The 23,720-nt window shown below is 39.3% G+C and overlaps 2 protein-coding genes and 1 long non-coding RNA gene across 4 annotated transcripts; 1 reads left to right on the forward strand and 2 right to left on the reverse strand.

Annotated features, from left to right (window-relative positions):
* Positions 1–6,898: 6,898 nt before the first annotated feature.
* Positions 6,899–11,262, reverse strand: LOC110491708 (uncharacterized). The gene is made up of 4 exons (XR_005036485.2): positions 10,090–11,262; positions 8,412–8,688; positions 8,220–8,313; positions 6,899–8,119 (listed from the first exon to the last, which is right to left on the reverse strand). It is a non-coding gene; the product is annotated as an uncharacterized LOC110491708 (long non-coding RNA).
* Positions 11,263–12,179: 917 nt separating this feature from the next.
* Positions 12,180–15,882, forward strand: ifn5 (type I interferon 5). Of its 2 annotated transcripts, XM_021564390.3 has the most exons (6): positions 12,188–12,272; positions 12,462–12,525; positions 12,691–12,765; positions 12,977–13,123; positions 13,547–13,624; positions 14,469–15,882. In XM_021564390.3, the coding sequence occupies exons 2-6, from the start codon at positions 12,466–12,468 to the stop codon at positions 14,565–14,567; spliced, it is 459 nt and encodes a 152-aa protein (XP_021420065.1). In that variant the 5' UTR covers positions 12,188–12,272; positions 12,462–12,465; the 3' UTR covers positions 14,568–15,882.
* Positions 14,203–19,918, reverse strand: cd79b (CD79b molecule, immunoglobulin-associated beta). The gene is made up of 5 exons (XM_021565350.3): positions 19,714–19,918; positions 18,646–18,954; positions 18,173–18,291; positions 17,801–17,854; positions 14,203–15,880 (listed from the first exon to the last, which is right to left on the reverse strand). Exons 1-5 carry the CDS (start codon positions 19,775–19,777, stop codon positions 15,782–15,784), a joined length of 645 nt encoding a protein of 214 aa, XP_021421025.2. The 5' UTR covers positions 19,778–19,918; the 3' UTR covers positions 14,203–15,781.
* Positions 19,919–23,720: the final 3,802 nt, after the last annotated feature.

A 23,720-nucleotide genomic window follows, 5' to 3' on the forward strand; every position in this document is an offset into this window, starting at 1 on the left:
TATATATATATATATATATATATATAAATATACACAAAGTAAACAATTATTTTCTAAACTAATGTTAGTCTCAACCAAATGACAAGTACAAATAACTATTGCTCTGTTCCACAACGTAACAGCCATTAATTACAGGCTAGACAGAAGACTATTGCTAGCTATCTAACTAGCCATGCTATTTCAATGAAAATAAGATAGCTGGCCAGCGTCAGCTTTGTAGTTGTAACGCTATGTGGGAAATTCGTTTTTAATTTCTTCCTCACCAACGCCTGGCTGTGGCGTTTACATTCTGTAAATGTAACTGACTAATCTTAACAGTTTTATCCATTTTTAGAAACAACTCCTCCCTCCCTGAGTAAGCGATTAATCGCAACAGGCGGACATTGAGATGGGAGGGGCTACAATGTGGTACTTTCAGACGCATGAAAAGTACCTGTTTCTGTGCAGTGGCACCAATTCATGCGTCTGAAAGTACAATATTCTAATCACCTGTAAATGTAATGAACGCGTGTAAAAATGCCCATAACAAGCGTTCAAACCAAGACGACTTGAAACTCGTGGACTTCTGCTAGCGCGTCATAGAACACACCATATACCCTTGTTGATTATCCCTTACGTAATATGAAGCAAAACATGGAGATTGCTGTGCATGCGGGTCACTGCCGCTTGTACACAAAACAGTTATAACAAACAATTTATGTGGCTGTTGTAACAGTAGGCTATTGCAAACATAAACTCGACAAAAACAGCTTATTTTGCAATTTCATGTTCTTTTTTTCAGGAGGGGAGTTACAGTACTTTTTCCACATTTTGTTGCGTTGTAGCCTGAATTTAAAATGTATTAAATATATTTTTGAATGGTATTGGCCTACACACAATACCCCCATAATGTCAAAGTGGAATTATGTTCTTTGTAATTTTTACAATTTAAATAAAAAAGGAAAAGTTGAAATGTCTTGAGTTAATAAGTATTCAACCACTTTGTTATGGCAAGCCTAAATAAGTTCAAGAGTAAAAATTCGTATGGCACTCACTTTGTGCAATAATAGTGTACACCATGATTTTTTAATGACTACCTTATCTCTCTGTACCCCACATATACAATTATCTGTAAGGTCCCTCAGTTGAGCAGTGAATTTCAAACACCCACAAAGACCAGGGACGTTTTCCAAGCCTGAAAAAGAAAAGCACCTATTGGTAGATGGGTAAAAAAAAAAAAAAAGTAGACATTGACTATCCCTTTGAGCATGGTGAAATTATGAATTCAACTTTGGATGGTGTATCAATACACCTTGTCATGGGGTTGTGCCGAATAGTCAGACAAAACGAGTACGGTAAACCAGCCAACATCTGAGCCCCACCTGAGTTTGTCCCTGAATATTTTTTTTAATGGGCTGTAAGTGTGAAATCTGGTGTTATTTTTTTCAAGAATTATGATTGGGACCCAATCAGGTTAGTCACACACAAGCGAACCCATGTTGGCTACAATGGGCCCTGAATACATGTGTTGTAAGTGGGCTATCTGGTGTGAATCTGGTCAGGGACTGTCTATGTGAACCAGTACTATACTGAAATTGATTACTGCATTGTTGGGGAAAGAGCTGGCAAGAAAGGTATTTCACTGTACTTGTGCAAGTTACATAAAAATGTGAAACTTAAAACTTGAGTTGGTCATACCAACTGGGTAACAAACAGGAAAACCCATGTGTGCTATAACATGGATCCCAAATAGGCCCTGACATGTTTTTTCATGGGCTGTAAGTGGGCAATGTGTATTTTTTCAGTGATTCGACCGGTAAGTGGAACTGCCTAAATGTAATGTTTTTCATGTTGTTAGCTAGTTAGCTAATCCCTTTTGGTATTTTCTGCTGTAGCCTGGCTGCGGACTCGGTATAGCTAACGTTAGCTAGCTAGCTAATGTTTGGCATCATTGCTAGTAAGCAAGAATATGCATATTTATTTATTATTATTAATTTTTTAAACCTTTATTTAACTAGGCAAGTCAGTTAACACCTCTCTAGGGTACGTGGGACGCTACCGTACCACCTGACCAACATCCAGTGAAAGTGCAGGGCGCCAAATTCAAACAACAGAAATCTCATAATTAAAATTCCTCAAACATACAAGTATTATACACCATTTTAAAGATAAACGTTTTGTTAATCCAGCCACCGTGTCTGATTTCAAAAAGGCTTTACGGCAAAAGCACACCATGCAATTATGTTAGGTCAGCGCCTAGCCACAGAAAACCATACAGCCATTTTCCAAAGAAGGAGAGGTGTCACAAAAGACAGAAATAGTGTTAAAATTAATCACTAACCTTTAATTATCTTCACCAGATGGCACTCCCAGGTCTCCATGTTAGACAATAAATGTTTGTTTTGTTCGATAAAGTTCATCTTTATGTCCAAATACCTACTTTTTGTTCACGCGTTTAGTCCAGTAATCCAAATGCGCGGGCACTAAGTCCAGACGAAAAGTCAAAAAGTTATATTACAGTTTGTAGAAACATGTAAAACGATGTATGGAATCAATCTTTAGCATGTTTTTACCATAAATCTTCAATAATATTCCAACCGGACAATTCCTTTGTCATTAGAAATGAAAGGGAGCTCGCGCTCACGGCCGCGCACGATGAACAACTCAAGGCTTTCAGCCAGACCCCTGGTTGAAACAGCTCTTATTCGCTCCCCTTTCACAATAGAAGCCTAAAACAACGTTCTAAAGACGGTTGACATCTAGTGGAAGCCTTAGGAAGTCCATTTACACTGTATATTGGATAGGCAATCACTTGAAAAACTACAAACCTCAGATTTCCCACTTCCTGGTTGGATTTTTCTCAGGTTTTCGCCTGCCATATGAGTTCTGTTATACTCACAGACATCATTCAAACAGTTTTAGGAACTTCCGAGGGTTTTCTATCCAATAATAATAATATGCATATATTAGCAACTGGGACTGAGGAGCAGGCCGTTTACTTTGTTTTGTTTTTTCCTTGGTTTGTGTGACCAACTTGCACCAAATTTCCTGAAGATGTTCAGGAAGATGAATGCTGCTTCAGGTAAGTTACTCAACCTAATGATGAATATAAAAAAAACATGGCATTTATATGATGAATACAGATTAGTGTCCTAAATACTGAAATTGTCCTTCAACTGCTGTAATTTGATTTCCTAACTTTTGAATCAGATTGTTACTTGGTCCTGTCCGGACCAACGAAATGTGGGGCTGTAGCTCAAGAAGAGTCACATTGTAGTTTTATCATTGTCAAATAAAATTTTATTAGTCACATGTGCCGAATAAAACAGCTGTAGACCTTACTGCAGGGGTGGGCAACTCCAGTCCTCGAGGGCCTGATTGGTGTCACACTTTTTCTCAATCCCTAGCAAACAGATGATTAATCAAATTGCATTCTAAACTGAAGATCATGATTAGGTGATTATTGAAGTCTGGTGTGTTAGCTGGTGCAAAACTGTGACACCAATCAGGCCCTCGAGGACTGGAATTGCCCACCCCTGCCTTACAGTGAAATACTTACTTATGAGCCCCTAACCAACAGTGCAGTTAAAAAAAAAAAATAACACTGTTTATTTGCCTCGAAGCGAGCATAGAAGTAGTTTAGCTCGTCTGGTAGGCTCGTCACTGGGCAGCTCTTGGCTGTACATCCCTTTGTAGTCTGTAATGGTTTGCAAGTCCTGCCACATCCGACAAGCGTCAGAGCAGGTGTAGTACGACTCTATTTTAGTCCTGTATTGACGCTTTGCCTGTTTGATGGTTTGTCGGAGGGCATAGCGTGGTTTCTTATAAGCTTCCGGGTTAGAGTTCCACTCCTTGAAAGCAGCAGCTCTAGCCTTTAGCTCAGTGTGGATGTTGCCTGTAATCCATGGCTTCTGGTTGGGGTATATATGCACGGTCACTGTAGGGACGATGTCATCGATGCACTTATTGATGAAGCCAATGACAGATGTGGTGTACTCCTCAATGCCATTGGAGGAATCCCGGAACATATTCCAGTCTCTGCTAGCAAAACAGTCCTGTAGCTTAGCAACTTTTTTATTGATCTAGTCACTGGTGCTTCCTGCTTTAATGTAAGGAGGAATCAGGAGGATAGAACTATGGTCAGATTTGCCAAATGGAGGGTGAGGGAGAGCTTTGTTTGTGTCTGTGTGTTGAGTAAAGGTGGTCCAGAGTTTTTTTCCCCCCTCTAGTTACACATTTAACATGCCATTAGAAATTTGGTAAAACCGATTTAAGTTTCCCTGCATTAAAGTCCCCGGCTACTAGGAGCGGTGTTTTCTTGTTTGCTTATCACGGAATACAGCTCATTCCATGCTGTCAATAGTTCCAGCCTCTGACTATGGTGGTATGTAAACCGCTACGAAGAATACAGATGAAAATTCTCAAGGTAGTGTTGCGGATGAATCAGAATTAGTTAGGTAACATAGATAAATAAGATGTTTTATTTATTTACGTAATATGCTTATGTGAGATACTTGTCATTAGACTGTCTCCTTTTGGACAATATTGTTGGCAGTTGCACTTTTCCCTTCTCAGCTATGGAAAAGTCCCTTGGGGCCCAGAGAGGGGAGAGGTCAGGTTTGAACATTGTCTTCATATGTGAATGTATCTGTTAAACCATGTGAAGGGCTCCACAATGTCTGTACGCCAGTCACCCCCTCCTTTTCCCATTGGGGGGAGGTGTCTGGAACCATTGTATTACCCATCTGATGTTGCACTTATCTTTCATAGTATATTACCTAGAGGCTCACTCCCCTCAGTGAGCTTGCCCAGGATGGATTGTACTTGAGATGGGAGTATCTAGAGTTGACAATTGATATATGCCATTGGATGAGGTAATGTTTTGGTACTATGAAGTACCAAAACGAGATTAGAACCTCGTCTTAGAGACCAAACTGAACGAAAATGTATAGCTAATGCTATCTGGTTATGGGATACTCCTCTCTCAAGTAAATGGCTATAAAATATCTTGTTATTCTCTTATAGGCGCACTCAGAATTAATTTATAGACACTGAATTCATCTGAGAGTCAAAGGGCTATGGTGAAGCTCATATAATTAAAGATGAAGTTAAAGTATAACTCTGACTGGTGTGTGGTTTGTAAACTCTCCTCATTTAGTAATACAGGAAATTACCACGACAGTAGGTAGTGTGGTCTAAAGTTTATCATGAAATACAGTGGCTTGCGAAAGTATTCACCCTTTTGGCATTTTTCCTATTTTGTTGCCTCACAACCTGGAATGAAAATTTATTTTTGGGGGGTTTGTTTAATTTGATTTACATAACATGCCTATCACTTTCAAGATGCAAAATATTTTTTGGTGTGAAACAAATTAGAAATAAGACACACAAATTGAAAACTTGAGACTGCATAACTATTCAACCCCCCAAAATCAATAATTTGGAGGGTTATAATAATAATAACTTTCTCAGCAATTGTAACTGCAAGTCTGTTGGGGTATGTCTCTATAAGCTTGGCACATCTAGCTACTGGGATTTTTGCCCATTCTTCAAGGCAAAACTGCACCAGCTCCTTCAAGTTTGGTTCTTCTGGTGTACCAAACTCTTTAGGTCATACCACAGATTCTCAATTGGATTGACATCTGGACTTTGACTAGGTCAATCCAAGACATTTAAATGTTTCCCCTTAAACCACTCAACTGTTGCTTTCAGCAGTATGCTTAGGGTCATTGTCCTGCTGGAAGGTGAACCTCCATCCCAGTCACAAATCTCTGGAAGACTGACATATTCTTTCAATTTTTTAAATAATTGATTTAATGGTGCTCCGTGGGATGTTCAAAGTTGTGGATCTTTTTTTATAACCCAACCCTGATCTGTACTTCTCCACAACTTTGTTCTTGGCCTGTTTGGAGAGCTCCTTGTTCTTCATGGTGCCGCTTGCTTAATGGTGTTGCAGACTCTGGGGCCTTTCAGAACATGTATATATGTATACTGAGATCATGTGACACTTAGATTGCACACAGGTGGACTTTGTTTAACTAATTATGTGACTTCTGAAGGTAATTGGTTGCACCAGATCTTATTTAGGGGCTTCATAGCAAAGGGGGTGAATACATATACACGCACCACTTTTCCGTTTTAATTTTATATAATTTTTTGAAACAAGTTTTTTATTTTATTTAATTTCACCAATTTGGACTATTCTGTGTATGTCCATTACATGAAATCCAAATGAAAATCAATTTAAATTACAGGTTGCAATGCAACAAAATAGGAAAAATGCCAGGGGGTGAATACTTTTGCAATGCACTGTACTCTACCTCAGAGTACAGTGCATTGCAATAGCTAGAGACTTCCTTAGATATCGTGCACGAGCTGTTATTTACAAAAATACATAGTCCGCCGCCCCTTTTCTTACCAGAGGCCACTGTTCTATCCTGCCGGTGCAGCATTTCACCAGTCAGCTGTATGTTGATAGTGTCATCGTTCAGCCACGTCTCCGTGAAGCATAAGATATTACAGTTTAGAATGTCCTGTTGGTAAATGTAATCTTCCGCGTAGGTCATCTATTTTATTGTCCAAAGATTGCACGTTTGCTAGCAGAATGGAAGTAAGTGGGGGTTTATTTGATCACCTACCAATTCTCAAAAGGCAGCCCGCCCTCCGGCCCCTTTTTCTCCACCTCCTCTTCACTCAAACCACGGGGATCTGGGCCTGTTCCCGAGAAAGCAGTATATTGTTCGCGTTGGCCTCCTCAGACTCATTAAAGGGGAAAAAACGATTCTGCCAGTCCGTGGAGAGTAATCGCAGTCCTGATGTCCAGAAGTTATTTTGGGCCATAAGAGATGGTAGCAGCAGCAACATTATGTACAAAATAAGTTTAAAAAATAAGATATGAACAAAAAAAAACACAATCAGGTACATCTTGCCAAGTGTATGTTCTCTACAGAAGGTGTAAACGGTACAGCCAAATTGTTACTTGCATAGTAGCAATATAATAAATAGTGTCAATATAAATAAAATAATACACAGTATGTACAAGAACAATATCATTGATAGATGAGGTAATATGCATACAATCAGGGGTAAAGTGACTGAACAGCAGGATAAAAGAAAATTGTACATTAGCAGCAACGTATTGGTGTGTGTGTGTTAGGAGAGAGTCATTTGAATAGAGGCGGTGCAGGTGACTGGTCCAGACCACGCATGAACAAGGGAATCTATATTCGGAGAGCATGTTTCTGTCCTGCCCTTGACTTTGGTGCAGGGCATGTGATGTCCATAGCCTCTTCGTCGCAAAACTCCCTGATCTTCTCAAAAACATAAGTTTGTCTAGCTGTGTCCAGTCCAGGTGGTGCTTGTACAGGCAGACCATCTATGGGAGGAAGGATGTCAGCGTTGTGCAGCAGCTGAAACCTGGTCCCGACTGAGTCCAAACGTTCCTATGCGACAACAACACCAGGCTCCAGAGGATCGAAGCTGTAAAACAGGAAAATACCCCCAAAATTGACAAGACATTATAACCTTGCACAACATCAATTCACCTCCCAAGTTTATAATAATAAACTCATACAATAAAGTGCTGGAACTGCCTGAACTGTGGCAGCAGCCTGAAATAAGTTAGGTGTTGTTGCCAGCCATAGCTTTCCACCAGCACAGTACCATCCTCCAGTCCAACCAGCTGTGGGATGTTGACCCTTGTTGTCCTGCACAACACCAGCAATCTCAGACAAGGTGTTTACTCTGGTCTTTCTGAAGCGCTGCTTGATGAGGCCGAAGCACCAGTCGGGGGCAAACTTGGTTTGGCCTGTGATCAAAAAGTGAAGGTCCAGACTCTGGTGGAGCTTGTGCATAGTCCGCCAGGCACAATACCAGAGAACAAACTTGTTCTTCTTTTGGCCACTGCAGTTATCACAATTCAGGTCCACACGTCCACACATGTTTTCCAAACTCCGTAGTTGAAGAAATGATGCATGTAGCTGGTGACTGTGCTCCTGCCTTTGCTGGATGACATGCCTTCATCAATCAAGTAGTTGACTTGTTGTGATATTCCTTCACAGCAGACACCAAACAAGCCACACTTGCGAGGAGTTTAAAAGTAGATGGGACCTGGCTGCATGGGGTCAGAAGGATAGTGCACCTGCAAACAACAAAAGAACAGTAAGATAAGTTAATGAAACTAAAATGTAACGCAAATTGTGATATTTTTAATGCATCATTATCAGGTAAGTTTCACTTACCTACAAATGTGCAGAGTAGCAGCACTGCATACAGAAACATAATCTTGGAAACTGGAAGTTAAAACGATAACACACAGCCCGATGACACGTACCTCTGGAAAATACAGAAATAATGTGTGCTCAAGAAAAGTAGTGCCAATCATGTTTGAGGTCAATTAAATAATCAAAATGTGTTGTTTATGGTTCAAATACCAAGTGCTGTCATCGATTCCTTGTAGAGACACCACACTGCTGCTTTTGTCACATGGGATGGCAGCAGCTTTCCCCCAAAGTGTTTGTGTCCTGGGTGGCGTCCTGGTATACTATTGCATTATCCTCTGCGTAGTTGTTGAAGTTCACCACTCACTGCAAGTTCTCATGCTTCAGGTGTAACCTGTGCTTGCTTGGGACAGCTCTCTTTTTGATGGGAGGCATTAGACCATTCTCCTTGTATAACTGTTACAGGAGAGTCAGGCGTGTTCTACTGACGCTGAAAGACAAATTCCAGATAAAAAATATTTTGCCATTATTATACAATACCGTCAGACACACCTGACTAACTTGATGGGTTATGTAATCATCTGGCAAAGTTTAGTCTTTTGTTTAGACATGCTAGCTAAACAATTAACCATAATCCTAATCCATAGAGTACTAGCAATACAAACTGATTGTCATAGCTAGCTGAAGTTAACCAAAAAGGTTCAATGTTAGCTAGTTATCTATCTAACATTAGGCTATAACTCACAATGCGAAATCGCATTCTGAGAACATACTACACTCAGATCATATGTAATGTTAGCTAGCGAGCCAGCCATCTAATGTCAGCTAGCTAGCTAACAGTAAACTTGCAATGAAAACAACTTTCTGACAAAATTAGAAACATATAATATCTGAAACTAGCTAGATTCTTATCCATATACATGGATGAATGCTTCATGGCAGACTGCAGCCCCTTTCATTAAATAAGACGTCCTGCGTTTCCGTTTAGTTTGAACAGCTTGCTTGGCCCTTTGTTGTGTCAAGTCACTCTGGTTCACACTGACCGTGTGCAATGCCAATAGGATCATCTTAAACTTTAGCCCCCACTCAAACTCTGACTATTTTACTCACCCTATTAGAGCTGTTTAGGCTGTTTTCATGTTATCCAGAGTGTTGGTAGTGTCAACTGTGCTCCTATAACAATTGAATTATGCTTTTTTTGCTGACGTTTACTGACACCAGCCATATTCAACCGGTGTTAGTAAATTCATCCGTTATTCTGCGCTCTGGCACACTCAGACGAGACTGCTCTGAAACTGCTGTTGCAGTGACGTTCTATTGCAATGGATACTTGCATAGTGGAGTCTTTTGTTAAGTTTTACTACGCAATACACAAAAAAACTGCGTTAGACAGGATTGCCTACACAAACTGACCAGCTCAAATAGACAGAAGCGTGCTATATGGCAGACCAATCCAAACTCATCTCTCAAACACATTATGAAGGAAAGAAATTCCACAACAGGCACACCTGTTCATTGAAATGCATTCCAGGTGACTGACTACCTCATGAAGCTGGTTGACAGAATGCTTGAGTATGCAAAGCTGTCATCAAGGCAAAGGGTGGCTACTTTGAAGAATAAAAAATATATTTATTATTTGTTTAACACTTTTTTGGTTACTACATGATTCCATATGTGTTATTTCATCGTTTTGATGTCTTCACTAAAATTCTACAATGTAGAAAATAGTAAAAATAAAGACAAACCCTTGAATGAGTAGGTGTGTCCAAACTTTTGACTGGTACTATATTTATAGATATTTTTTAATTGCCTGTTTTTGGCATTAGTCCATGTCACATATCAATTTGCCAACAATGTAAATCAGGTTTAGTGAGTTAATAAAGCCACATACAAACATTTCTCGATTAAGGCAGCTCCAAAATGTTTCAGTCTAACTCAGTGTTTTCTGTGGTGGAAGGGCAGCTGCGGAATACAGAGAGTGTAGGTGTTGGTAATCTTCTTTAGTTGCGCCGTGATTGGCTCAGTGTTCGGTCACTCATGGGGACACTACGTCACCGCAGAATCTACAGGGAGAGTTAGGCAGTTTAAGCCCCATTGGGTGTTGACATAGATTTACATTAGAAGTCCCCATCCAAGAAAGCACAAGGTCATTGGCCACAGGTAAAATGATGTAAAATCATGTTATGTCTACCGTAGCTTTGATTGGACTGATGAATGCACTAACTGTAAGTCGCTCTGGATAAGAGCATCTGCTAAATGACTCAAATGAAAATGTAAATGTAGGACAGAGTTCCTGCCTTGTGGTCCAGATACACCCCTATTCTGGAGGACTAATGGCCAGACACTACAGTCTTTATATTGCTGTGTCTGAACCAGTAACTCTGCTTATTGCACTCTAAACTCGAGGACTTGTCATTGTTTCCCAATCCAGAGTCTTTACTTGACCTGCTGATGTCTTGAGACTGATGGAAGAACATCTTTCCCACTCCACTCAACCTCCCAGTAAAGTCCAGACAGAGTCTCTCACACAGCACCTGCCGGGCCAAAACAAATCTCTCTGGTTGATTAGCTGTTCTTGCTGTTCAGCAGTCACTTTGTTCAGCCCTCACTGAGAGGTTTTTGAATACTGTGTTTGAGTCCAAAGTGAGCTGGCAGAAATCAGGAAGAAGAGAAGGTCAAAGTTCTAAAGTTGTAAAGGGCAAAGTTGCAGATACCCTGTCTTTGAATCAGTGGAGAGAAATTGCAGTCAGCTGGAAACTGTCTTTCCAAATAAAACCACATTTGCAAATAAAACCACATTTGCAACCAAAAAATGGTTTTGTATGACCTGAAAGGGTTCTGGGACATTTCAGTGGGCCTTATAGATGATTCCAAAGAAACACATTCCAGCCCTCTTTCATTAACCAAAGGCATTTCCAGTTCAATAATAGGGTAGTAGTCTGTCACCTTGATATAATATTCAGACAACAATGAAAAAATATGACGTATTTCTTCTTAATCCCGCGGTGAAGCACTGGGGTTTCGTTTCGATTTAGGCCACTCCCACTCATCACATGTGTCGAAAGTCAGCAGGCTACACAGTATTTCATAATCAGGGCTCTCTCTTATCATGTTATTACAACGTCAGCAAACATATTTTCGATGCAAAGTCCACGTGTAGCCTACAGTAAGACTACAATAACATTTCATCATCGGTTATGTTGTCATGCATTTTCGATCTGCTTCAAATGATATTCATGATGTCACACAGCCTGAGGCTCAAATCAACGTATATTTGTCATGTGCGCCGAATTCAACAGGTAAAAAAGGTATTAGGTGAACAATAGGTAAGTAAAGAAATAAAACAACAGTAAAAAGACAGTGAAAAATAAACACACAATGCAAATAGTCCGGGTAGCCATTTGATTGCCTGTTTGGTTACCTGTTCAGGAGTCTTATGGCTTGGGGGTAAACACTATTGAGAAGCCTTTTTGCCCTAGACTTGGCACTCCAGTACTGCTTGCCTTGCGGTAGTAGAGAGAACAGTCTGACTGGTGTAGCTGGTTCTATTAAGTCAAAAAGAAAAATAGGCCTACGTTTTTTTAAATTATGGGCTTAATATAAATAAGATATTTTTGTTCAATGGCAAACATTAAATTAGACCCATTTCGATTGCTACTAAATTAAATAAAACAAATAGGCTAGTTAAAATCATATTGAATAGCCTACATTAATATTTACAGAAAATGACTCTGAAAAATACATGGAGACGAAGCCTACAGAAAATGCAAACAATTGCAATTTATAGCCTCAGCTCAAGCCATGCAAATCGGAAAAAGTGTCTCAAACATGTTTAGATGCGTCCTATTCAACGCTGGCTTGGTATGACATTTACAGTAGCCTATTCGATGTGTGTGAATATTGCTAAAAACAATACATTGACTTTCCAAACACCTGTAAAACATAAACGAATATAAATGTCGTGGTAAATATGTGATCTTAATTGTTTTCCAACCGTCGCAGGTACGGAAAGTGAAACAGGTATTGGCTTCACCCTATTCGTTTTGAGAAACTATAAAGGTCGCATTCCTACAGGTAAGCTGGTATACCTAAACATTAGTAACAAGACAGTGACATTTGACATAGCTAAGCCTGTTTTGTATTACAAATATATACTTTTTTTGCTCCACGTCTCGTTTTCATTACCAACATGCATAGGCCTACGAAGTCTTTGCTTATTTGTTTGTTTCTAACCCTGTGCAATGGTTTATCGGTGGGCTGCAGATGGATGGACGATCACAAATTCCTACAACACAGTGAGACCTTAATGAACGTACTCAATATTATGGTGAGTAGATTCTTATATTTTTGTTATTCTAAACCATTGCTGTAATTGTATCGTGCCAACAGAAATTGAAGCTGAATTCTATGATTTTGAATATTGTACATTAATTATTGAATGTATACATTGAATTTGTATTTATCATGTTTTTTTTTTCTCTCTTAAACATAGGGTGGGGAGTTTACTACAGACAGTGTGGACGTACCTTTCCCAGAGGACCTGTACGAGCAAGCTGAATATTTACCAGTAAGTTAGGCAGTCTTGTGAGATAGTCGACCTTAAGCATGGGATGTAGTGGTGCACAGAGGATGTATGCATTAGCATTGTACTGACATTCCAGAAAAATGAACACCCCGACGTTATTGTATGTCCATCATGAACTATTTTGATTGGCAAATATGAATTAATTTAGTACGGATCAGGTTAAAGTCATTTCCTCATGTCTTTCATTTTACAGACTGATGACACAATTTGGTTCATCCTCCAAACCCTTGACAAGATCGCTGAGCTGTTTGATGGAGAACTAAACTCTGTCTGGGATGAGAAGAAAGTGGAGATCTTCCTCAATGTTCTCACCAGTCAGTCTGATGGCCTTCAGTCATGTGTAAGTATAACATCTTCATATTCTACAGCTGGAATAGGACTTCTCTAGCCTGGTCCAAGATATGTTTGTGCTCTCTTACCAACTCAGTTGGACATTGACAACGATCAAGTTGTCAAAACAGATCTAGGACCATGCATGCTAGACATTTTAATATGAGCACATGTTAATTTGAATGAATGGACTGGAGTCTCAGAGAGTTGGAGGAATGCAATATCTATATTAAGAACGTTACTTTTATTCCACAAACAGACTGTAACTATAGTGCAATTCTTTCTCCTCAAATTATTTAAACTACTCACAATTGTGTTATACTTTAATGGGCCTTTTGTTTAAATTGGTAATGTATTTGTAGGGAAACACAATGCATTGAAAATAACTTATAGGAGATACAAACATTCAGTCATGCTTTTATCATCTATCCAGGTTAGGGCCCAGAAAAAAAATAGCAAGAATCTGCAAATGTACTTCAAGAGGCTGAACAACCACGTCCTTAAAAGAATGGTGAGTTTTTATTGAAATAATGTTTCATATGTGGCCATAATGAGATGAATCATCATGGTCACAGTGAGCCATTGGATCCTGTTTTACAATAATCTTTGACATAGAGTACCAGTAAAACGTTTGGACACACCTACTCATTCAAGGGTTTTATTTTATTTTTTAGAATAATAGTGAAGACATCAAAGCTATGGAATAACACATATGGAATCATGTAGTAACCAAAAAAGTGTTAAACAAATCTAAATATATGCCAAGAGTGCAAAGCTGTCATCAAGGCAAAGGTTGGCTATTTTGAAGAATCTCAAATCTCAAATATATGTTGATATGTTTAACACTTTTTTGGTTACTGCATGATTCCATATGTGTTGCTTTAATGTCTTCACTATTATTATACAATGTAGAAAATAGTAAAAAAAATAAAGAAAAACCTTTGAATGAGTAGGGGTGTCTAAACTTTTGACTGGTACTGCATGTGTCCATAACAATATACTGTACATACATTGAAAATGGTAGTTACACTGGAAAGTACAGTGTAAGTACATTGTATTTGTAAATACAAAAATAAATACATGATTCAATTTGGATAAACCTTCCCTCATCCAATAATTGTTGTTTATTTGACAAATACTTGAAACTGTTCATGGTGTAAACAGATTTAACAATGTGTACCTATCAACACTGCAGTAACATGTACTTGTTTAATTTAGGGCTCAATTTAATCCTTAATGCTAAAGAGCCGCGCTACAGTGCGCTAGAAATTTAAAGGCAATGTTCCCTTCTGTATGATGAGGGTAATCTGATTTTCAACTGCTAATATGTTTGTGGCTTTGTCATCAATCTGCAGGCATACAGTGCTCATGCATGGGAGCTGGTCAGGAAAGAGGTTAGGACACATCTGAGGAGGCTGGTTCTTCTGGGTTCAGCTACAGAAAACAGAATCTAAACTCAGCAACGCAATAATTATCGTCACGTATGAGTGACGTCATGTATTTCGCCTGTTTCTTTGTATTTTTTAATGATATTTTTATTGATTCCACATGGAAATGTTTTTTTAAATTTTTTATCTGGTTTTAAATCTATTTATTTATTGGGTTATTTATTAACTTTTATTTATTCTGTTGATGATTGCTGGATACATTTTTATACACAAAATTACTGTAGATGTATGCTTTTACCTGCTACTTCATTAAATGCATTTTTGACTACATATGGATTTGGCAATCACTGTTTAACAGTATATGGTATAGTAATAGTTTTCATAACAACAATAGAGCTTAGGCATTGTGATGTTTTTGAAAGAAATGACAGCTCTAGACAAAAACAACTTTCTCTCGGGACAAATTGTTTTTTTTTGTCTTTGGACATTTAAGGCAAAGTCCACTTTACAATGCTGCCATATCATAGTACAGGCAAGAGTATAACATTATTAGAAATCAGCAATGGATGGCCTACATATTTATCCAGGCCACATGTCCACTTAACAAAACACCCACATTGATACAATTTGAAGGGGCGCGATCAGGTTGAGTATTTACAATTGAAACAGGAGAAGCTGAAAAGAGAAAGCCTTTCTATGGACAAGCCTCGTTAAACAAGCATTGCAATAACTAACTGTGTCGCATTCACCCTATTATATAACAATCAAAATAATAGCACCAACTCAAAACTCCTTTTATAGAGACACCAAATCAAGCACAACTGAAAAGAATACATGAACACATTTGAGAGAGGTGAAAAGAGAAAAACATGCGATTAGAAAAACCTGAATCAACAATCTGTTCCTCTACGTGCATCTTATATAGGAGGTATCGAAAAGAACACGCGCACATGTATTCTAAAAAAACATTACCCATATGGATGGATCTATAACATGAAGAAATAGTGGTCATCTGAACAAATCACTAAACATAAGATACATCCTGTAACACCATGGATGAGACATTGGCCTTTGAGTCCAGGGCCGTATTCATATTGGATCTCAGAGTAGGGGTGCAGATCTTTGATCAGATCCCCCTTGTCTATTCATTTTCATCGGAGGCAAAAACTGATCATAGATCAGCAGTCCTACTCTGAACGCTTAACGAATACGGGGCGGATAGGCATTGAGATGCAGCGGATGACAGGAGAGCTCAATCCCCATCTCCGCGCCGATGCAGCTCACTCCTGCTTCCAAGCTGCAGCAGCCTCTGCTGGCCCAGGCTGAGCATACACTGAGATGTCCTCATACAGATCACCACAATGCTCGATCTCCAAGCCCTGCATGCGTCAAATACAGAAAAATGGCGTGGGGATGGGGGGGGGGGGGGGGGGGGGGTGGTAAAATGTACTATTTACTACATTACAACTAAACGTATTGTGCAATGAATACACTCGTACAAATAAATACAAAAGTAGGCTACAGTTTATGTACAATGTGCTGCTTTTGCATGAATTCCATTTGTTAATGACAATTGGATGGTTATGCTATTGGTATGTCTTTACTGGTATATCAACAAGTTGATTGTGTAAAGCAAGTTAGAGCAAAAGTAGTACCTAAATATTTCCGTACTATTTTAATTAGAAGCAGTGCTTAAGGAAGATGAAGCCCCACCATTAATAGAAAAAAATGGGGGGGGGGGGGGGGGGGGCTGTGGTTAAAGAGTCACTGAAGCAGAGAGAGAGAGAGAGAGAGAGAGAGAAAGAAGCATGCAGCTGTGAGGGAAAACACAATTTCCTGTTTGTCACTGATAGCCGATCACGTCTAAAGTTAGGCTGATTCCACTATTGTTGCTAACGTTAACAAAAATATTAGTGTCACAGCTTTTAATGTGGGACTTTGACTGTGGAAAATCACCTCCACTTAGTCTATTGCGCATATTGAACATTCATGATACTCTGTACAGCCTAACCTATGGATTGTACACCCATGAAATGCTGTGCACAAATCAACCTACTCAGTGACACCCACAGAAGACAACTTTGTAGAGTTTACACAAATATTAGCATCATAGCTCTTATAGCAGGACATTGACTGGGGGAAATCACCTCCTCATGAATATTCAACATACATACTAGACTAAGTGGGGAGGGGACTTGTCAAAATCCCGCAATAAGAGCTACAGAATGACAACAACAACAAACAAAAAACTCTACAGAGTTCTCTTCTGTGGGTGTCACTGAGTAGGTTGATTACGCCATTTCATGGGTGCACAATCCATAGATAAGTCTGTACAGTGTACACGTATACCCACAATGCAATTTTGAAGTTTAATACATTTAGATTGCGATTTCAACTGGTTTCATTTTATTTAGAACTAACAGGGCTGGAATTAATCTACCGGTAGCCTATGTGCCGTGTATCTTATGTTGAATCTATTTTAAGACATAACATACGGAAATCTTTGTTGGTTATATGCTGACTGTAATTACCTACCAATTGATGTAACCTACAGGTGTCGGATCTTAATTTGATCACCCTGTTGATGCAGGAAACTTGTAGTGTATTGAAGGCTTCTAAAGTTTTTTTTTAAATGTCAAACTTGATTTTCCCTAACATAAAATGTATCAACCCCTCCCAAAAAAATGTACATTAATAACAATCCACACAGTAACTAATACTTCCCTGCGGAAATGAAATTAGCATAATAAAAACATCCCCATAAAAAATCTGTCTGTTAAAACTCGAAATATCAGTTGTTTTGCATGGGCTGCATTTCAATCCCTATTTTTTCCCCCGTAAAGTAACATGCGCAGAACGTAAGGTTGTTTGGTGCACACGAATAGGTGTCCTGAACACATGTTGCACAGCCACTCCAGAATGAGAAATTGTGCGGTAACAGTGGATACTTTCTGGTACTATACGGTAGTTAATAATGGTAATGATACCAAATGGCTCTGAGTGGTATACGTTTTAATGGTTCCCAAAGGAACTCCAATAATTTACAGTGTTACCTTCGCATCGTAAAATAGGTGCAACCTGATTTTCAATAAGCCTACATTCCCTAAACAGACATGAATTCAAATGGAATTGACCCAAACTCTGACGTCTTGTCCTTTTAACATGAACCAAATTGTTACACTGCAGCCTATTGCAGCATACAAGATAGTAGGGAGAACAAATAGAGAATTGAGGTGGTTTTAGCTCCATTTTCATCAAAAACCACAGAAGACCCTGTTATCATCATTAGCATACTGTACCTCATAGATGTGATCATGTTCAGGTTCCTCATAAATGGCATCTTCCTTCTTCAACTGAAATAAAATTAGAGACAACTGAAAACAATTCTGCATAATAAAAACCAAGTATAAAATTGTACATATTACACCATATATTTTACACATACTGTATCATACACTGTACCCTCTCACCTTTGTGTCAAAATAATGAAACGTTTGAAAAGCTCGAAGATCAGAATGTAAGTAGTCAATGTGAATAAATGATTTCATCTGTTTTGTTGTGTCAGGTACATTCAAACATATTGAAATCACACCAGATAATCCATTAAAATACATCATTTTGTTTTTGCTGAGGTTTTCAGGGAGGTATATTTATTGTGTCAAGCGACTCACCAGGGATTGGTGGCGTAGCAGTGGGGCAAGAGCAAACAGCGTTAAGAGTAACGCCTGGAGAAATATCAAAGCATCCTTCAGCTTGCTTCTCCTTTCTGCATTTTCACTGTTAGAGGGTCCTTTATACACACACACGCACACACGCACGCACACACACACACACACACACACACACACACACACACACACACACACACACGCACACACACACACACACACACACACAGAGAGAGAGATAATTACAAGTTTGTAAATTTTGACAATCTATGACCATCTTTAAATCCGAGGATGACAATGATGCGGATTATATATATATATATATTTTAAATCATAGTAGTTAATAAAGCAATACATATCCTTAAACAGATGCCATCCCATTGACAAAAACGATTCCAAATAGTTTTCAACCAATCATTCTTTACATTTTATGTCACCATCCGAGATTGCATTGGGCTATACTGTAGTCTACTTACTGAGCACTTGTAGCTCTGTCCCTGGCCCCCAGGTGATGTTGTTAATCAGACAAAAGTAAAATCCGGTGTCCTCCGTCTCTACATGTCTGAGTTCGATCGAGGCGTTTTGTAACATGCTCTCCTGCCTCACAGTGACCCGGTCCCCAACTATCTTCTTCCTAGTGGTGTTGTATTCTGAGGCCTTGTACCATTCCACCGTGGCAGGCTGGTTTCGGTCCGACACCACACAGAATATGGCCACAGTGCGATTGGTCTTCACCCCATAGAAACGTGGCTTCTGGGTGACCTGTAGGGGGCTGTTTAAAGCCACTGGAGAGACGTATGGGATGAGAGACACAAGGTTTGGTCAGTGAGACAGGTGATGGAAGCGTTGAACTATTTCATAAAACCTACTACTGTTAAATTAACATGATTCATTAGCAAATGTTGTCAGATATTTGTTATGAGGAAATGGCAATTATCACATAGATAATCAAACACTAATCTTTCATATAATTCCTGTAATCTTTCGTATCTGATGAATTCTATAATATATAAATGTGTAAGCGTGTTAGACATCAGTATATGAAATAATGTATAAAGCCTACCCAAGCTATTTTAAATGACCGTATGCCTGTTTTACAGTAACAGCCTAATAAATATTCTGCTTATTTTACAATGACACAAAACGACAAAGTAAATGTAAAAAAAAAAAACATAAATTAATGGCTAATACCAATAATACAATGGATTAAACAATCTTGGATGTAACAAATTGTACATGGATCATAACTAAATGTTTATTACAGATATATTGTGAGGTTAGTTTGACTTCCTCTTTTACACAGATGGGCAGGAAACAATGCTGGAGACGTGGTCCAATGCAACAACAACACAAAATACTTGCAAAACAAACGTTTATAAATATCCAACATGTAAAATATTTGTAAATATCGATACAAAGATAACTTCAAGAGCAGCTTAAATGTAATGCTTGGGGTAAAGTGATGACTAGTGTTTTATGTCTCATTTTGTCAGCACACATGCTAGGACTCACTCTTAAAACAAGTCAGTGTACCAATCTCTTACCTGAGAGGTTCACAAAGGCGAGCCCACAACATCCAACCAGTAGCCAGCACATGGCGGTCAACATTACTACTGTAGATTGCAAAAGCACAAGTTGTACTAGCCCCAAAATAATCTATGCAGAATAGCACCTTGACTGTAGCGTGGAGAGAGACACCAGCATCAGTGGGTGTGACCACTGTTTGGTTGCGCATGCCCCATTCAAGATATCAAACAAATAAGAGACAGGATATGATTAAAGGGATAGTTCACCCACATTTCAAAATTGCAATCTTGCTTGACTTACATGTTAGTTTTGAAAATGCCAAAGATAGCGGATGGTAGCAGTGGCGACATAAACAACCCCAAAGAGTGAATTGTATTCATGAAGTGAATTGCACTGAATTGTCTTTGTCTCCAGACTGCTTACAAGGTAAGGAAACAAAATGTGAATTTGTCATTTGGTTGAGCTATCCCTTTAAGTTGCAAACTACCAAACACAAACTGAAGTCACACACTAACAGGTATGACCCAAGTTCATTAAACTGCCTTTAGAAAACAATTAGTCGACAAACAGTTAACATTTTCCAACAAACATCTTTCCTCTGCAACTTGTGTCCACATAGGGTCTATTCAAATAAAGTGTACTCGTGTGATATTTGACATAATCCGCTCAAACATGCTTATCAGAGCCCCCTATTTTAAAATGGATACCCCTCCCTTCCATACCTCATGTGACATACCTTATGATAAAGCAATGTGGTGCTGTGTGTTTAGAATGATCTGCTGCAACATGTTGGGCTGGTAACATGTAGGCCAGTGGTTCTCAAACTGGAGGACCTGACCCCCTGAGCCAGTGGTCACAAAAAGGTTATGGGGGATCGAGAGCGTGAAACATCTGCCTCTGATTCCAAAGGGCCAAAGGTAGCAAGTTTTTGACAATTGTTTTTGTTTGTTTGTGCCTCTGATTCCAAAGGTTGCAAGTTTGAATCCAGCAATAGAAAGTGTTTTTTATTTATTTTTGTTTTAAGCCTATCCCAAACCTTAATCCTTACCTTAACCCAGGTAACCACCCCATTTTGAAATCTGCTTCTTGTGACCCTCAACTGTGAGTATGTCATTATAAGCCAATGTTTAAAAAAATCATTTGGGGCTATAGCAGTCAATTGCATAACATTCTGTCAGTATTTCTGATTGTCCTCTCAACTTCGATAACATACAGTACTTTTAATGTAGGGCTATGACAGTCAACTGCAAAATAGTCTGACATAATGTCTCTAATGCGTGTACAAAACAGTTGGGAACTCGGAAATCTCTGACTTCCGACTTCAGTGGTTCAAGACAACTGGAAACTCAGAAGGAAAATTGCACCGACTGGGAAAAATAGTTTTGAACGGTCATCCAACTCACCCTGATGTCTGCAGAGTCTGCATCTCAGTAAATGCTGTATGGCCACTTCAGAGGTTGGATTGACCATGCAGAGCCTTTACGGCTGAGCCGACAGGTAGGCAGTATGATCCTGCTTGCTCTGGTCTCCAGAGAAGTGACATGATATCCCTAGTTGATATTGGCTGCTAATACGAATGACTTCCAGCCCAAAATGCAGGTGTACAACTCAATGTATTTTTGTATCTTTCGTTTTGAAATACGTCACCCTTTATGGCTGTAATGACAGGCTACACTTGTGCAGCGATTGTGCGCACATGCATGAACCACTGATGTAGACCAAGCTGAGTGATGCTGGAGATAGATTGCTGTAAAATGTGTTGTAAATTAATGAGTAATTATCCATACCGTGATTTATATTTGAAAGTTGCATTTAAATATTTTCACAGCACATCATTTGTTTGTGAATCATTACTCATTTATCTACAATACAATATCTCCATAATGATTCCTTTGCTCGTGTTAGTCACTACCACAATTCTCAGGCGAAATTCAGGATCATTTTTGCTTTTTTGGGGAGAAAGTGTATTGAGGCTTTTATGAAATCCACTTTAAAAAAAGTGCTTTGATGCACCAATAGTCCTTTGGGGCGGGGGTGATGCAGTCGCTGAAGTGTCTTACATGGTTCCCTGTTTTTTACTTAAAAAAATGTATGTCAGCACTCAGATAAGAACCAGGCTGATGCCTGCAAAATGCTACATCAATGAATCATGCTCCATGGTATGTACCAGATTTATGCACAGTAAGAATGCACAAAGCACCAGAAACAGTGACGAAACATAACCATGTGTCTCAGACGCAGATTTATTTTTTTAAAGTACGTAAATGTGTCGTGGCCTAGGTCTATGCCTCCAAAACACAAATACTGCTGCATCATGGGTTTGAATACGGCCCACTTCTATTTCAGCACACTTTTTCTATCTACAAAAGTATGTGGATTGGCTATTTCAGCCACACCCGTTGCTAACGGGTGTATAAAATCGAGCACGCAGCCATGAAATCTTCATAGACACACATTACCAGAAGAATGGCCTTACTGAAGAGATCAGTGACTTTCAATGTGGCACGGTCATAGGATGCTACCTTTCAAACAAGTCAGTTTGTAAAATGTCTGCCCTGCTTGAGCTTCCCCGGTTAACTGTCAGTGCTGTTAATGTGAAGTGGAAACTTTTAGGAGCAACAACGGCTCAGCTGGGAAGTGGTATGCCACACAAGCGTACAGAATTGGACCGCCGAGGGCTGAATCGAGTAGTGAGTAAAAATCGCCTGTCCTCGGTTGCAACATTCACTACCTAGTTCCAAACAGCCTCTGGAAGCAACATCAACACAAAAACTGCCAGCCAGGCCTAATCACCCAACATCAGTGCCCAACCTCACTAATACTCTTCTATCTGAATGGAAGCAAGTCCCCGCAGGAATGTTCCAGCATCTGGTTGAAATCCTTCCAAGGAGAGTGGAGGATGCTATAGCAGCAAAGGGGGGGACCAACTCCATATTAATGTCCATGATTTTCGCATGAAATGTTCGACGAGCAGGTGTCCACACACTTTTGGTCATGTAGTGTGTATATCGTGCATTTAGAAAGTATTCAGACCCCTTCACTTTTTCCAAATAGTTTACATTACAGAGGTAAAAAACAAGTTAATCAATTTTAGGATAAGGCTGTAACAAAATGTGGAAAAAGTCAAGGGGTCTGAATACTTTCTGAATGCACTGTGTATATACAGTGCCTTGCGAAAGTATTCGGCCCCCTTGAACTTTGCGACCTTTTGCCACATTTCAGGCTTCAAACATAAAGATATAAAACTGTATTTTTTTTTGAAGAATCAACAACAAGTGGGACACAATCATAAAGTGGAACGACATTTATTGGATATTTCAAACTTTTTTAACAATTCAAAAACTGAAAAATTGGGCGTGCAAAATTATTCAGCCCCCTTAAGTTAATACTTTGTAGCGCCACCTTTTGCTGCGATTACAGCTGTAAGTTGCTTGGGGTATGTCTCTATCAGTTTTCCACATAGAGAGACTGAATTTTTTTCCCATTCTTCCTTGCAAAACAGCTCGAGCTCAGTGAGGTTGGATGGAGAGCATTTGTGAACAGCAGTTTTCAGTTCTTTCCACAGATTCTCGATTGGATTCAGGTCTGGACTTTGACTTGGCCATTCTAACACCTGGATATGTTTATTTTTGAACCATTCCATTGTAGATTTTGCTTTATGTTTTGGATCATTGTCTTGTTGGAAAACAAATCTCCGTCCCAGTCTCAGGTCTTTTGCAGACTCCATCAGGTTTTCTTCCAGAATGGTTCTGTATTTGGCTCCTTCCATCTTCCCATCAATTTTAACCATCTTCCCTGTCCCTGCTGAAGAAAAGCAGGCCCAAACCATGATGCTGCCACCACCATGTTTGACAGTGGGGATGGTGTGTTCAGCTGTGTTGCTTTTACGCCAAACATAACGTTTTGCATTGTTGCCAAAAAGTTCAATTTTGGTTTCATCTGACCAGAGCACCTTCTTCCACATGTTTGGTGTGTCTCCCAGGTGGCTTGTGGCAAACTTTAAACAACACTTTTTATGGATATC

This window comes from Oncorhynchus mykiss, chromosome 16 (genome assembly GCF_057628025.1).
Source record: "Oncorhynchus mykiss isolate SJ-2025 chromosome 16, ASM5762802v1, whole genome shotgun sequence".
In the NCBI taxonomy this organism is placed as follows: Eukaryota; Metazoa; Chordata; class Actinopteri; order Salmoniformes; family Salmonidae; genus Oncorhynchus; species Oncorhynchus mykiss.